Here is a 17,880-nt window from a genome sequence, read left to right on the forward strand (position 1 = left end):
TGGTGGTGGTACGTCGGTACGTATGTACGTATATATATATATATATATATATATATATATATATATACACACACACACACACACATATTTTTGATTGGATCCCAACCTGTAGCCATAGAGTGATGCTATTTTCACCACCAGAATCACGATGAGAAAGTAAGCAACACCAAAGTGAACAAACTTTCTCCTTCACCTGAAGAAGTCCAAAAGAAAACACTCCAGGCTCGGAATGACAGGATCATGGATGCCATACTCAATCAAAAAAACAGAACTCATCTGGTCTGGAATTATGAACATTCATCCTCACTCCAACCAAGTGGTCAAGGAGTATTCCGCTCACCTCTGGAACAATGGAGAGGACGTGGAACCTGTGCTCAACCAAGGACCCAGGATGGGACCGCTTTGCATTCTGAGCTATGAGGAGATAGTGGACCTCCTTCCATGAACAATATACAAAACCGACACTGATCAAAGAGAAGGGCCAAGCACCCCCAACTGCATAGCTTTGTGTCAAATCTGAACCGGAATTATGAGTTCTAACATCTGGGAAAAACAACCAAAGACCCAAGTTGGAGGGCCCCCAACTTCACTCTCTTCCTCAAGAGTGGAGGAACACTGGAAGAAAAGCCTTTATCTGCCACCCAAGCAACTGTAAACTGGGGGGTGGTAAGGACTCCCGAGCTCCTCTAGTAGAGTCTGGGGTGTAACACAGTGCTCTGGAAACTGCACAATAGGTGAACCAAGTTCTCTACATTTTTAAAAGCAAACTGATCCCAATTTATTCAACCTGAAGATTGGCAGGATCCCCTTTAGCTTTACTCATGATAGTCCATAAGTGGTGGCCAATAATAATAAGGTAATAAATACCATCCGGTAGGTACCTAGATGGTCTTATGGAACACCCCATTTCAACAGAGCCTGTTGCAAACTGTAGTTATTATAGTGAAAGTGGTTGCTAGTGCAGAATTGAAAAGAAAAAGCATACCTGCCTGACCAACACTCACCACAGAGTGGGATCCAGTGAAAAATAAAGGGAACCTGGAAATAAAAGAGTATATAATTGAAGAAAATACATCTGGTTAAAGGCTAACAGATGTAGTCAAAAACCCTCAGAAGAGGAAACTGTCAGATTATGTAAGTAATGAGATGGGAAAATATTAGGAGTAGTCCACATACCAGCCCACACAATGTCTTCCAGAGGGCAATTCAACTGGGTGGCTAATGACAGAAAGAAAAATGACAAATCCATGAGATGTAAATGCAAAAGATTCCTCTCCTGGAAAGATAATTAATTATAGGTCATGTGAATGAATTTGCGAAGCCACCTCATTAGGATAATAGGAGAGAAGGATCCTAAAGAATGAACAATCAATTCCTAGTATTTCGAAATGAGTTAGTAAGAGCCAACTAACAATTGAGGGCCCTGACGGGACATAACAAACGATAAGGATTGGAGTGGTCATTAAGGTGAGAAATGGCTGGCAAATAGACTGGTGAGAAGGATCTTTTCCCTTACCTGGTTGCCAGAGTCTTGAGAAGAAAAGACCTTTCGGGATAAAGCAGGACAAATGTGAATTGATAAAGAGTCCGATGCACATGCAATGCAAAACCTCCGACCGACAATGTCCACAAGCCAACAACAACAAAAATTACAATTTAAGAGAAAGGTGAGACAAACAATATGAAGCTAAAGGCTAAAAGGGAGGATGAGACAACGCACGTAAAATTGTAAAATCCCATTTCAGTAATTGAAAAAGTCATTTGGGCTGAAGAATTCAAAAGAATTTGAGTAGACATGATGGTACTGGGGATTCAAAAACATTCCGATATTTGGAATACCGAAAAATAGTGGATAAGGATGCCACATTTGAGCTGGCCAATATGGAAGTGGAACAAACCAGTCACAATCCCAGGACAATAGCCAAATCAGGGGAAACACATACAGATGTAAACCTGTCCAGTCCTGACTGAACGCAACTACTGCCAATGCTTGAGGATGAGGTACCAGAGACCAATACAACTGCAGGTGACAATTCCAATGAGTTCGCAAAGGCATCAATTGTTGGAGACCTTAACTGAGGACAAACCCACCAAAAAACCCCGTGATGTAGCATCCAGTCCGTCAGAAGAATCCGGATGGGTCGAGACAAGTGATCTGCAATTAATTCATTCATCCTGGAACATGATAAGCTAAAAGAATGAGCCAAGTAGAGAAGATCCAAGGTACAAAAACAAAGGTCTCAAGAATGTGAGCCTCCTTGACAAGAAATCTGAGACACCATGGTATTGACAGAATGTATTATGACAATTTTTCCCTTCAAGAGAGACAGACCTTGAACCATTGCCCAGTGTACTTCAAAGAGTTCGAGAACGTTTGATATGAAGATCAGACTCGTCTTCCATCCAAATACTCTGGAACTCCTGACCTAGAAGATAAGCTCCTCATCCCTGAAGAGATATGTCTGTGAACAGATGGATCTCAGAATGAGGTGGTGGAATGGGTACCCCAACAGTTGTGTTGTTCCGATCCAACCACCATTTGAAATTGACAATATTGCTCCTGAACTATGAGACAGGATGATCCAAAGGATAAGAATGCATGATTCATCGGTCACGCAGTGATCATTAAAGGGACTCATATGAAGTCGTCCCAAATGAAAGAGAGGATCGAGTGATGTAAAACCACAAGGTAAAGCCCTGAACTGCAGCACCTGAGAAACCTCCAGGAATATACAGATAAGCATCAGTAACATTGAACTTAGTTATCCAGAGCCTAGTGCAAAGTGCCATCTTAAGTTGAGAAATGGTTCCATTGTAAAGCAAGGAGGATCTAAAAATTGGTTGAGTCGAGATAGATCGATAATTGGATGCCAAACCTCTCATTTCTTGGGTACAACAAATAAATGGGAATAAAGTTCCAGAAGAATGGGATTGACCATCTCTACTGCCTTTTTCACTAACAACTCTCTTATGGCCTGGGAACCAAGCTCCACTAGCCTTGGATCTGTTTGAGGTGAAAAGGTAACAGGTTGTGCAGATAAGGGTGGAGACAATGTGAATTGAATAACCAAACCTGAAGCCAGAAAACGGAGTACCCATGAATCCCTGGTGAAAGAACTCCAGATGTCCAGAAAGTGATATAATTGTGCTCCCACTGCTCCCCCACCAATGGGAGCATCACCAATGGCACTGTCATCAGTCCGCTCAAGCCGATGATCCTCAAGAATATGGACAAACTCTATTATGGTATCCAATAGACCCGGAAACTGAAGGAGGGGGTCGGGAAACACTCTGGGCCAACACTCCCAAATTAGTGCCAGAAGAGCAAGATGCCAATGATGACAAATAAGAATGTAAATGAGCTGTATAAATTTGTGATTCTAAATGTCTCAGGAACTCCGGCAAACAACATGGTACGGAAAAAACGGAGCTTCCCATAGCTACCTGAGGGCAGAAGACAGTAAATGAATACTTTCTAACAAAGTGATTCTACCAATAAATCCAAACAACAAACCAGTCAGGAAACCAAGGAAGGAACTGAAGAAGACATTTTGACTGAGGAAGATGTCAGCAAAATTCCTAACTCATCCTCAAATTGCTGAGGGGAATGTTGATAGTCTTCAGACTAAAGTTAGATCAAAGATAAATACCTCAGTACAGTCATCAGAATATGAAGAATCCAAGAAAACTGTTAACTGTTTAAAGTGATCACAATTTTCAATCTATATAGACCTCCTCCTGGTGGTGATAAGCCAAAGTATGTTGTTCCGATAAACTTGGGGGACAAGGCTATCCCATTGCAAAGGTGAGCAGCAAATCCCCCAGCATGAACATTAATATCAGGAGGAGGAGGAAAAACCATGAAGGTGTAGAGTCAAATGCAATAGGAGAGATCACCAAAACCTCACAAACCTGAGTAACCAAATGAAGAAGAGAGGCTAGAGGTGACTGATCAAAATGATCCTCTGTTGAGGCTGACCTAGTAGAAGAAGGAGCTGGAAAAAGCAAGTCTAAATTCTTCCTAGCCAGTCATGGGTCATTTGCAAAAGCCACCTCAGAACCCTACGGAGAAACTCTACATAGGCCTCCATACTAGAAATATTAACTCAGGAATTCATACCCGTTGAAAATACAAACCATAGAAATGCAAACCATGTTCAAAGTCACAATGTAAATTGTGATTAATCACAACACTCCTGTTTATAGAAACCCGCGCTGAATGCTTTGTCAAGAAAAAGTGATTACATTATCTGAATAAGGTGCTTATATACAGTACCTAGATAGAGGGTGCATTGAAGTTGGTGGAGAATTTGCTAAGAGCAATCAATGGGTTATAAAATACTGGAGCAAACATTTTCAATTCTTAGATGGGCAAAGAGTGGAAACCCTGGAGATCGAGAAATCACTATAGTGTCAACAGAGGTAAGTATGTTTTGGAATTTAACTTATTTCTGTTTCTCTCTATATTTGGTAATGAAAATAATTATGGAATCACACAAGCAACATATATACAGAAATTATATAAAACGAGCGAAGACAACTATATGATAAATTTATTAATGATACAAAACATTATCACAAAAAATACAAAAGAAATGAATAAGGTCTATAATGCACTAGTATTCTATATGTGAGCCCAATACTCTACACAAAGCATTACACCTTATTTTCATGCTGTTATAGTTTATCAGTATATGATCAGTAGATCATAGGATATTATTCCAAATATTTTGTACTACTTCCCACAACTCAGTCAAGTTATCTGATTATCTTTTAACAGGATCAAATTTTACACAACTCACATTGGGTTAATTTGTGCATTTTAAGCCATGATCTTGAGTGTTATATTGCTTCTTTACTGTCTAATTCAAAAATATCATATTCCACATTTGCTATATGCTTGGGATAACTGTCTTACTGGAAGTAGAGCAGGGTTCTGGTTAATCTGAATTCCCAGATCCAGTATGCGTAAGAATATATTAGGACACATGAGATTTGACCCCCTGAGTACCAAACATGCATCACAAAAGTACTTTGCTTCAAACTTTGTACCACAACAAAGCATACAGTTTGCAAACAGCTGTCCACAATCAATTTCTAACAGGTTTCATCAATGACAATAAATTGCCGAAAATAAAGCCATGTGAAAATACCATATATTTAACACTTTCACTTTGGGTAGGTCAGAGTGCATATGTCACAACATTTCACAGAGTTACATTCAAAATTTGATTAAACTACTTTATTATCAATGTATATGAATAAACCCAGATAATAAACCACACTTTAGTATTAAAGTTTAAAGTTCTTAATTTTGTAAAGAAATATTTTAAAAAAAATTCTCAATCTCCCCTAGTATGAGAACTGTGACATTTGTTATTTATATCTTCCCTCTTCTCTAATTTTTTACCACCCCTACAAAAAGTATGAAATTTAATGTAAATTACTTATTATAATGTTTTCATTATGAGTGACATAACATGAAAATCAAAGGACCATTTGATCTTTCAAGACAGGATTCGTGCACTCACCCTTAAGAAAAGAAAAATTTAAACTCATCTTTTATACAACTATAACAACTATTAGTTCTGGCAGTCAAAGTACCATCAATTTTGTGTAGGTCAATAACAATGTTGACTGAGATGCAGACCAAAATTTGTACCGATCCTCCACCATGTTGCACTGTACAATGACTATGATACTGTTCTTCTCTCTCTCATTGATTGTTGCCAAATAATTCAAACTTGGATACATCTGTAAAGAGCAAATTCTCTTGCTCTGCTCATTCCATTCTTTGTGGTGCAATGCCTGTTTTACTTTATTTTATTACTTGATATCAACAGCAGTTGCAAAGCGTTCATAGATCCACTGAGGTCACTTTGTGCTTATGTTCTCAAGGTAATAGTTACATCTGTATTTACAGCTAATTTAATGACAAGATCTACACTCAATCATTCTTTTTATAAAGTACATACCCTGTGATATTTAATATGACTTTGAAAGTTTTGGTTTTCTACCTCGACGATTTATATCATCAACAGTGCCAGTTTCAAGTATCATCTTCACAGTCTTGCATAATACAAATATGGAGCATAACTTCAGTTTTTCAAATTGAGTATCCTTGATTAGCCAAAACTTTAGATTTCTGCATGCTTGACATGTAGTATTTCCGCCCTGGGAGCCATGGACAGATTTACTATATTACTACAGGGTACAGTATTACTGCCTGTATTTTTATAGGCTTTATATTGATGTATCACTTTCTGATTGACTGGAAGACAACCAAATACAGTGCAATCTACCAACACATGACTGTACTCTGGTGCAATTCTTTTTCACACAATAAATGGGTTATATTCCTGTAGTATTTGCCTCTTACACCCTTTTTTCTCACTGTTTCTATAATAATTTAAAATATGTAAACATATAACAACAAAATATGTATTTACACGTAACTGGATGGTGCACCTTGACTACTTTTCACTTCTCCACTTTTGTAACTTAGTTAATCCTTTCACAAATGGTTTGTGTAAAAACCATGAGCCTGTCTGGGGAAGGATACATGTGCAATAATACATACTGTAACTCTGAAATTTCTTAATGTATCTTCACGAAAACTGGTAATATTGTTAAAGATTCCAAGTACTTTGTACACAAAGAATGATGTTGAAAATAAAGTTGTTTAAAATTTGAATGTAACTTGTACAGAAAAGAGTTTAAAGAGGTATGCATAGGAAAAGAGTTAAAAGTTACTGACTATAGCCAACATTGACCCTGTTGGGTTGAAATGTCTACATAGATTTACTCATATTAAAACATAATAATGACTTTGCACTCTATACAGGATCGTAAATATTATAAATTGACATGGCTTGAAAGAAAGAAAAGACCTTTATAGGAAGGTATTTATTAATACAGGTTTGAGAGAATATCAGTAAAATATATTTTCATGTTTTTTCAATTAATTGCAATTACTGCCAAATGTATAAAAAACTTAAGATGAGTTTCAAAAACCAGATAGCCACCAAAAATGTCTAACTGAACCATACAACTGACTACTTAAATCACATGTTCCATTTTCTGCAATTAAACATACATTTAATAATGAACAGGACATTAAAACCTAACAGGGGTCTTCTTGGATATACACATACATTGAACAAACACAGGATAGTATTTTAAATGTAGGATAGAAAGTTGACTTTGGGTAGTACTTTATTAAACTCCTCTGGAAAAAGCCTAAAAATATGAAAATTTCAATTTTAGTTACCTTAAAAAGTAGAAATGATAAAAGAAAGAACTTACATCCCAACATAAGTACTATGGACATGGTAATAACTGTATCAGTTGGATCAGAAAGAGATAGGGTCTGGCCAGAATGACTGTTCAGAAAATCTACAGCATACTTGAAAATAAAGGGTACTTCCACACTCAGCAACTGTTTCAAGTAAAATATTATATTCTATATTTATACATCAAACAACAATTGAACATCAAAAATAATTCTTATCTGAAAAATAACAGTCATTTTCTCCTTTTCTCATATTCAGTGTCCTACTAAATATTCAGCAATAACAGAAAAAGAAAAAAAGATGTTTATGTATACACAATTGTATCTCTGGAGAGCTCTGGTTTATTTCAGTCTTTTTAAACAAGGTTCATCGAAAAGTTATATAATGGAAACAGGGAATGCTTAAGTTATTGATTTTTTTTTTGAAATACCTATAGGAAAAATTAGTAAAGTGTTCTTAGGGTACTTATCTATACAATGTTGACAGGGCCTTGAAACAGACAAATTTATACAAGTTTTTTTCAATTACAGCCTAATTTTCTAATAAGAATGTAATTGGAAACTGGGAACTTTAGAGATTATCTGACCTTGGAAATAGGACTTTAAATTATTTATCAAAGTAACAATAAGACATTATGTAAAACTTAGTAAATTTACATGCTTACAAGGTGCTTGTATACTTGAACATTAACATTTTCCTAATCTGAAAAATGTATTTCCAATAGATACTAATCTCTACACACAGAAAAGCTATCTTCCTTGTGCATCTGCCTAAGAGACTTGCAGGCCACCAGCCTTGAGGTAACTCCCACCTAACTGCACTGGTGCATGATGATGTCAATATGTAACAAAAGTCCTCCACCAATATGAAGGGACACAATCTCCATGCACAGAACACCCTCTTTGCATCTGCATTCATGATAACTTCATTCTTTGACAAGACAAGACAAGTAGATACATTAAGTGTGGATCATGTTTTCTGTACATTGTATGCTCACCTCTATTCAACTGAACAGGCTCTCACTGCAGGGGGAGAGCACAAGTAGTATGAGTTATAGATTAGAAGGGTAACCTGCTCTATATTGACAGTGTCACCACCACCCCATATCTCACCATATTGTAGTAAACCCAAATGTTGAAGATTCTCCATAGTTCACCACCCCAGTGGCAAGAGTCTCCCATGCTTCACTCAATGAAGGGAAGCGAGAGAATTCATGTTGGGGAAGCCCAGAGAAGTTCCAGGTCCCTGTCAGACCTCCAACTGGAAAGATCATGTACTGGAGACAGTGCAATGGGTGACTGCCAAACTCTACCATTAAAATACAGTTGTATTTGTGCTGTACTTACCATAGAAACCAGAACACCAAATAAATTAGTATGCAGAATTATATACAATGACCCAAAAGTCAGTTGCCATAGAGAGACATACTGTTTTGTTTTTCCCATATGTTTGAAATTATGGGAACAGTACATAAGTATAGTATACAGAGTGACATACAGAAGATATTAAAGTGTGGGGAACCAGCTTGTGAATCATCTGTATCTTAAAAACAAGTTTTATTATGTTATTATATTTTAGCTAATATGAAAAAAAATAATAATCACCAGGTAACACATATAACTCTTTGAATAAAATAAAAATATCTAACAGTTGTTTTTTTTTCCTAGTTTTTGTTTGTGTGTATGTGATACATCTCTACCTTAAATTTATTTTTTGCTTAATGCTGTTAACCAAATTTGTACAGGTTTAGTTGTTGGTATACTTTAATGTATGATCAGTGTGTCAATATTTGCCAAGTACCTATTTGTTTAAAGGGAGTAAATGTTAATTTTTCAATTAATTCTGTGCATTAGTGATTGTTTATACACCAAACAGTTGTTGCAAAACGATACATATGATTTACTTTGTAATTAAGATTTTGTCAAATAACTGTTGCTACATAAAAATGTACAAGTAATATGAATGTTAAATGTGTTTGTAGATGACCACTTAACTTCAACTTAGTTTAATCACTGCAATAATTTATATTTTCTTCATTATTACTTTTGAATTACATGTATGTGCTTCTAAGCTATTTTATGGACAATAAATCATTAAAAAAACGTTTTAAAATCATCCACTAAAAATCTTCTTCATTTCATTGATCTTACTGATGATATGTACAAAATATATGTTCATGGGTATAACTAAACTTTCATCTTTAATAGTGTGAGAATATTCATTATTAACACATATTCCTGAATTTTATTATAGTGTGGGATGACTTTTCAGTCATATATGTATATGACACACCTTGTGCATTTTTAAATAAACTACTCTTACTGACTGAATGTTAGACATTATATATATATATATATATATATATACACACACAAATTGAAATACTATTAGTAATTAATTACTTTACCATCTAGTAAGAATGAAGTACTTTAATAATTAAAATGCATTAACCACATTTACCATTGGTACCTATGTGATATTACAGAGTAGCCCTAAAATTATCTTTCTATTTCAAAATTTAATAATTAGATAACTAAGGAAATACAACCATGCAGTTTTCAACATCTTGTATCCCAGCTCAAACAGTTTTTATTGTCATGTTTTTTTTTTTACACTAATGAGTAGTGTTACCCCATAAAATGGCAATTGTGAAAGAAAAGATTTAATACATTGTTTGGCTTGCAAGAACCAAGTCACTGACTGTGGTGCAGTGTAATTACAGATGCCAGTACAGGAAAGAAGTATGGGGGGGTATGTTAAGGATATCGTGTATAACACACACCTATAGCAAACATCACAGAGCTAAAGACCAGGATCACAAATGCAATTGCCACTGTAACTGTAGGCATGTTGCAGCAAATGTGGAATGAAATTGAGTATCAGTTAGACATGCTGAGAGCCACTAATGTTGCACATGTAGCATGTTAAAACTGTTTGAGATTGGCTACAAGATGTTGAAAACTGCATGGTTGTATTTCGTTAGTAAATTTTTAAATTTAAAAATAGGAAATATCATTTTGGGCCACCCTGTACTTTAAATTATTGCAGTAATTAACACTAGTAGAACAGGAAAACTTTAAAATGATATAACAAATACACTTGAAGCAGTGAAGCATTGTTCAAATGATTTGGTAGCATTATTCAAAAGGGTGTGGCAACTATCACCTGGAATACCAATACACCTTAAAAAGACATGATAGTAGATACTTAAAAACTAAGAAGTTAACTACATTAAATACTGTTTGAAATAATGGTATAAGTTCTACTTAAATCATTGTGTATAATACTGGTAGTACAGTATCTGTACAAAAGAAGTGCATTATTCAAATACAAAATGTTAATCGACCCCTAAGCACAATAGCCTTAACACTTGTAGACAATAATTTAGAAATAATGCAATGACATTATAAGTATAGTTTAAGGAAAGTTATAATTTTCCTATACTGAAAATGTATTTCCGATAGGTACTTACTTCTTCTCACATAAATAGCTATTATTGTTCAGTACTGCCCTCTATATGCAAAACATTTTTAACACATGCAACAAGCCTCTTTTCTCCCCTCCATTGGAAAGACTAATTCCAATGCATCTCTCATGCAAATAATCATGTAACAACTCTCCACCAATAAAAGTGCGACATACTCTTATTGCGTATGCGACTCCCTCTGTTCAATTCTACCTAACTCTTACTTCGAGTTTTGGCAGAAAATGGAAGCACCAGTTTTCATTGGGGAGGAAGGGTGGGAAGTACCTATCAGAAATACATTTCAGTATAGGAATAGTATAACTTTCAATATGGTACATTACCTATGCTCAAATAAATAGCTAGAATCCTACATTGAACAGGTGTAGGGACCAGTGTGAGGGAAAGAAGGAAGCATCCTCGAAAGCATCTGAAGGACACTCCCTAAAATGAAATAGTCAGGTTTTAAGGTCTGATGAGGGAGACTATACCACAACTGAACCAGGTATTATACTCTTCGCCCATCGTAGAAAGATTTCACATGTATAAATGGAAAACAGAGGAGCATGTCCAATTGGGAGAGAACTATGGCCGGAAAGTGATCCGAAACATGCAATATTTATGAAACTCAATCTCAGAAATTATAAAAGTAGGTAAAATGAAAAGAATGTGCCTCTAGGTGTAGAGTGGTTAGAGCATGATGGACCATACATGGCGAGTCAACTATATCTAAAACCCATGCTTCTGGGAACCGACATCCACGCAGGGGTAGGATGTGGATCCTGCCATCAGTAAGTCAACTACAACCCAAAACCCATGTCGGTGGGAACTGACATCCATGTGAGGGTAGGATGAGGATCCATTGTATGGTTAACTACATCAATAACATTAAAATTTATGTACAAACCTTGGCTCCTACTAGTAGTCCCAGAGCCACAACAACTCTTCCCTTGATTCCAGGTTTATCTTTTGGCCATAAGTAGCAAAACATTTCTTTGAGAATTGACCAAGCCCCTATTTCTTTGGTAGGAGTTCCTAGCTTCAGGGGGATCTTTCCAGATGCTCCGGGGTGAAAACATTCTCGAACAATTATAGGTTTCTGTTCTTGCTATGTAAGTAGATCATTAAACTTTTTCATCACTCACTCTGCAAGTAACAATAAATCAAGTTTAGAAAACTATAAATAAAACTGTCCAGCTAATAGCCTACAAATTTTGTTTTTAAGATATTATTTTTCATATGTCGTAGTAACATGATGTGCACATATATACACACACACACACGCACGCACAAAAAAAACTCATGCAATGTTTATAAAACCCACTAGTAAATTTGATTTTAAATTTTGAAAACAATACTTCAGCATTTAGAAGACTGGCTGAGAGTAAACTAACAGAAATTACCAGAAAATACTATTTCACATATATTGGCTGTTAAAAATATATGTACTACGATTTAAAACATTCAATAAATTCAGTCCACGATTTATAAATATTTATAGTATCAGAATCTTAGAAAATTCTGTAGATCAGGAACAACCAAGTTTACTTGAAAATAATTATTCAAATCATTTAGGCCACATACATGTATGCTAGTTTATAATTTCTACATACTTTACATATACACGCAGTTACAACTTGTATTTGTATCTATCTTATCTAAACTTCAAATTACTGACTTGTTCTTATACTGTTCATTACTGGTGGAGTCCACATATTGCATCATGTTGAGTTACTTCATGTAAAGAGCACATCCAAAACATTAGTTGAAATTATTCATTTTTAATGTAAAATACAAAAGCAACCCAAGCAGTAATTAGTGGGATTAAACTGTAATACTTATGATATTTTTGCTTAAAAGTTTCTGAAAGTTTCACTTCTTTAATAGCCCTGTAATCTTAACAGTCTTGGGCTCCACAAACAACTTGGTGCATAGTTTAGGGCAGCCCTTCCAGTAACTTGCAAAAACAGGAAGTCTAAGAATTCCAAAGCATCTATTTCAGAAGTCACCTTCAAAGACATGAAGGTCTCAGAAGACTATACTGAATGCTCAATGTTAATGTAATGGTGCAACTGGTATATGAAAAATCATCATAATGCATGTTCTAAACTAGATCATTTAAACTGGCCATCTATTTATTATTTGTCTTGTTTATCTGTGTATGCAGTTTTTGTATGGGACAGACCTATAAGTGTAAAAATGATACCGATGAGTTCTATTTCAAGAATAGCCGATTGAACATGCATCTCACAACATTGATGCTGGGATTGACTTGCAAAGGTTGTGATTTAGTGATTTACTCTTGTAATCATTACAGTTAATCTAAATGGATTCACAAGACAATTTAAAGTTTTAAGTCTATGTCAAAATTTAATAAAAACAGAATTTTTTTTTTTAAAGTCACAGCAATAAAATAGGTGAATTTGAAATCAGAAACAAAATATTTTAGGCCTATGGGCATATGGGAGTAAAGCACTGATGTCAAGGGACTTTCACACATTCAATTTTTCCATCCAAATGAAAACTCTGGGCACAAAATATACTAGGATGTTCAATAACATATGAATTGTAAAAAAATGTGATTTTTTGATTAAAAAACAAATGGGTTTATATAGACAAGATTTCTAAATGTATTTGTTATTGTTTTATAAATGTATAAATGACTAGTATATATTATATGCTAACCTTCTGTTCCTTGTGATACATGATTGTAAAGGCTATATGTGTATAGTTCTTGAAATGTACCTTAAGAACAAGCTTGACCTACCCAACAGTAATTCATACTACAGATTATAAATGTTGTTTAAGCCTGAATCAATTACTTTTAATCTTTAAATTTCAGTCTCAATGAAAGCCTGTTTCATTACAGTGTTAATTCACTTATATTTCAGGATAAAGACTAATGACCTTAAATATGTTTGTGAAAAATTTTATATTCTACACAGTAAAACAAAAAATGTTAACTTTTCAACACACAGCAGACTTGTTAAAAGTCCTATAAAAGTTAACCTGTTAAACAAAGCATATAATTAGTACAGTTTAAAAACAATGTTTGTAGCTCAAAAATATGCTTAACCAGTTCATAAAAACTAAACCACTATCACTAATTACCACAAATGCCAATCTCAAATAAAGCTTAGCAATTAATGGAATTTACTAATTGATTAACTGTTGGGATCATTAATCAATTACATTCAACTAATCAATTATTTTCACACAAGACTTGGACAGTTGGAATAACTAAAAATAATTTGGAATCACTAATTCTCATTAGTTGATTATAACACTTATAGATTAAGCTACCGAGATATCATAATAGCTACATTTCAACTAAATGGATAACTGAAATGATCAAAAACAGTAATAATTGAAAACACTAACTTCAATTTATTGATTATTTTCTTGGCATTAATCATTTCATTATTAATTTTGATGAATTGTTTTATGTGACACTAACTGATGTAATTGATGCACATAGGTAGTAGACTATAATCACAGAGTTAACTGCCAAACTAAGCCAGCTCTAATCTTAACCTTAAAGAAGTTCTTTGAAAGAAAAAACAGCCTGATTCATGTAAATATATTGTTAAATATTTGAAGTTAGAAATTATCTAATGTATACTTACTTGTTTAAACAAACCAGTTCTAAAAATTGGATTCCTTACTGCTATCCTTCTAGTACAGAAACTTCTAACCTGCAATAACATAGAATATTCACTCAATTATTACAAAAGCATACACAATATGCAAGAGCAAAATACAAATACCAACACATTTACAACTAAAATAAAACACAGTGATAGGTACATACATGTACACATACAAAACATACATTTTTGTCATAAAATACATAAGGTTAGTCACTATGAGAACAACATTCCAGGCCCTTTACAGATCTAGGAATTACTTCCGTCTTCACTAATTGTGCTATCATACTATCAGTATCACTGCCATCACAAATTCTGTTATTCAAGTAAAACGCTTCTGTGAAGGATGGCAAGTAGAGCTGAACAATTAACTTGATTACTTGATATAATCAATTACCTATGAGCATATATGATATAAATTAACGTCATATAAAATAATCACAAATTACAAGTTAATTGATTGACATAACAAAACTAATCACTTAATAAAACCTATCCAAGTAATCAAAGTATTGCCTTTATGAGTTCTCATTATTATTTTTGATTAATTCATAAATTGCAAATAAGGATCAAGCAAGTATTTGCAATAACATTTTTCAACAAATCAAATACCTTATATCAGCCTAACTCCTCTTGACAGTCTTAACTTCAAATCTTAAGGTATTTATTTCCTTTCAAGACCACAAAATTATTTATCACAACCATCTAATTTACATTCATTTTACATAATCAAATATGAAAATAATATCAATATGTCATCTCTATTGAAACCTTGTGTCAGTGTCTTAATATAAACATGACTCATCTAATGTTTAATATAAACTAAGATGCACATGAGGTTATATAACACACATAAACAATAAAAATCATAATTAAAAATAAAACAGAAATGGGTACCTTACAGAAGATTAGTCATGGAAGTGCCAACGGAATCCATGTGGACCTCATATCTTTTTTAAAACATTCCTTTCTAAACTATCCAACAAAATTATTTAACATGTGGAACCAACAAGTAGTGAACAGTACAAATAGTCAGTATTTTGAGTGTTAGACAAAGAAAGCTTAATTTTACAGTGTTAGTGTTTTATGCAAATGTTATCATAATTATGAAAAATTGCCAATGGTCACTGCTTATTCATAATCTAATGTCTCTCTGTTGTTCAGTGGGACATCTAAGAGTTTTGTATGAAAGTTGAAATTCAAAATGCTTTGGTTCAGTTCATATTTAAAACTAGTTAAATACTGATAATTACATTTCAAGGTTGGAAGAAGCATGTAATTTTGAAGATTCTGATTTTCACTTTCACATGAAATTTATTAACAATTTACATGTAAAATTTAACAGGTTTGCTGGCTGAGCTAGTCTAGCCTTTGATTCTCTAAATGAAATTGAAAAGCAATTTTTTGCCATTTTTAGTTTCACCATGTTCGAAGTATCAGTCTTCAGAAACCTACTTCCTCATTCCTCTGTCGATGAATGTTTCCCACCTATTATTTTTAAATACCACTGAATGAAACAAACAAAACGAATTGCTGGTTAAGTTTAAATTAAAAACAGTTATATTTAAAAAACTTTACCCAAGAAAGTTAGTAGAGCTTTATTAAACCTTTTATTTATTATTATTAATTATTTGTTGTTCTTCTAGGCCTAACACAGTGTAACTTGCAAGTGCCGGTGTGAACTTGAAATATGCTGAGCTTCTATTTTATTTATAAAACATTAAAAGTTAGTTAAAGGTTGAAACCCCCTAGATCACGTGAGGTAGAAATTAGATTTAGATTAGAACAGTGATAGTGAAACCGGTGATACTTGAATTTGGAAATAGGCTAAACAAGAAGTGAATATTGAGGTTGAATTTTAGATTTTACCTGACGACGTAGATTACTGCTCTCTGTTTTGTTGAATAGATATAATCTTCGAAACGTACATAAATACTTGGATCTGAAAACTAAACTATTTGATTTCAAGCACAAAATTTCTTTTCCTAAAACAATCCCAGCCATCATTATTTTACATAGCATGCCCTCGTAAAAACGAAGAAACGCGAGACTGCAACGTTGAAATTATCAAATTCAAGACTGATTTGTGTGATAGCGCACACCACTATGCTGCTGTTACACGGAACGAAATCACCCAGAAACTACACACAGCTATCTTACTACATCTGTATAAATCTTATTCCGCTTTATTATCATATAACTATTATTCGGTAATAATTTAATCAAGATGTCTCGCTTTTCGGCCTTTGTTAAGCATGGTCATTGCTTATTTGATAAATTTAAATAACAATATAATACAATTTTATTGATAGATACATATAATTCACGAACGTATGCAGGAAGGGTTCGGCCAATTTGTTTGGTTGTTTGTAGTTTAAGCACATAACTACACAAACTGCTCTCTATGCTCTGCCCACCCGGCTTCTAGTGTTGTAAGTCCGCTGTGCCACTGGGGGCGGTTTGGGCAAACCCTATATTTTTGTGATATATATAAAAAAAATTCTTATATTGTTATAGCGCAGCTGCTTAATTATAGTATTTAACACTTTCTATATAGTCTACATTCTTTTAATGAAACACTAGCATTTTTAGGTCGATGCTGAACCTGACCCTCCCTAGTCCAAAAAACGGACCGAATCTCTATGAAGAAGAATATTAAGTCCATTTGTTTTAAAATTATATATTAAAACAAGTCAAACGTATATACAAATGTTCGTTACACTGTTGGTTATCACAGTTGTATCCGGAGCTTTAAATAATTATCTCTTTTTCGTCATAGTCCACACAGACGGATTCAATTACTTAGTACACAGTTGACAAGACGAATTATTCTGCTATGCTGTGTTATTACAATACAGTCTGTCATGATTTCACTTTAAAAATCACCACTATATGCTCTTTTCTCTAAACTCACAATAGCGCAGTTTAGATTTAAATAATAATCTTTTGACGTATATTTATAATCCGACAAAAGTCTAGAACGTTCCATGCACTAATGGATATTCTGATACAATAATACTCTATTAAAACAAGGAGAAAAATTCAGAAAGTGCTAGTAACATGACGCAACAATATAACAAACACTAACTCATAACAATTGAACGTACATGCTACACAGTGTATGATTCGTAAACAATCTTGCCATAAACTCTCCCTTCTAAAAATAACTAAATATGCATGAGTGTCCACAGAAGTTTTTCCAGGGGGGACAAAGTAGTGTGAAGTGAATAAAAAATTCATATATATATATATATGCTGAATGAACAAAGAAAGAATTATGTTTCTCATTTTTCAGGGGGGCAAGGGGGCACTTGCCCACTTCATATGCCCATGTAAATATGACACTCGCACTATATAAAGTATTGTTACGACAGCGGAAGTCACATAACGCGGCTGATAGATCATGAGTTTCTAGAAGGATCATGGCTTTTCTTGGCAACTCTAGTCTTTTCCAGGCGCCCTCTATTTTAATATATAA

The 17,880-nt window shown here is 34.2% G+C and overlaps 1 protein-coding gene across 2 annotated transcripts in view; it reads right to left on the reverse strand.

The window, feature by feature from the left end:
• Positions 1–16,828, reverse strand: part of LOC106468698 (ATP-binding cassette sub-family B member 7, mitochondrial-like) — a 53,761-nt gene extending 36,933 nt beyond the window's left edge. The window contains exons 1-4 of one of the 2 annotated variants that reach the window (XM_013929136.2): positions 16,272–16,828; positions 14,382–14,450; positions 11,663–11,863; positions 7,306–7,438 (exon numbers count right to left, since the gene is read on the reverse strand). In XM_013929136.2, the coding sequence (XP_013784590.1) occupies positions 7,306–7,438; positions 11,663–11,863; positions 14,382–14,450; positions 16,272–16,424 (556 nt within the window). In that variant the 5' untranslated portion in view covers positions 16,425–16,828. Of the gene's footprint in view, positions 1–7,305; positions 7,439–11,662; positions 11,902–14,381; positions 14,451–16,271 lie in introns of both variants that reach the window. The other variant, XM_022397061.1, reaches the window with a different exon arrangement.
• Between the last annotated feature and the right edge of the window lie 1,052 nt (positions 16,829–17,880).

The sequence above is a fragment of the Limulus polyphemus genome, unplaced genomic scaffold (genome assembly GCF_000517525.1).
Source record: "Limulus polyphemus unplaced genomic scaffold, Limulus_polyphemus-2.1.2 Scaffold3119, whole genome shotgun sequence".
Classification (NCBI taxonomy): Eukaryota; Metazoa; Arthropoda; class Merostomata; order Xiphosura; family Limulidae; genus Limulus; species Limulus polyphemus.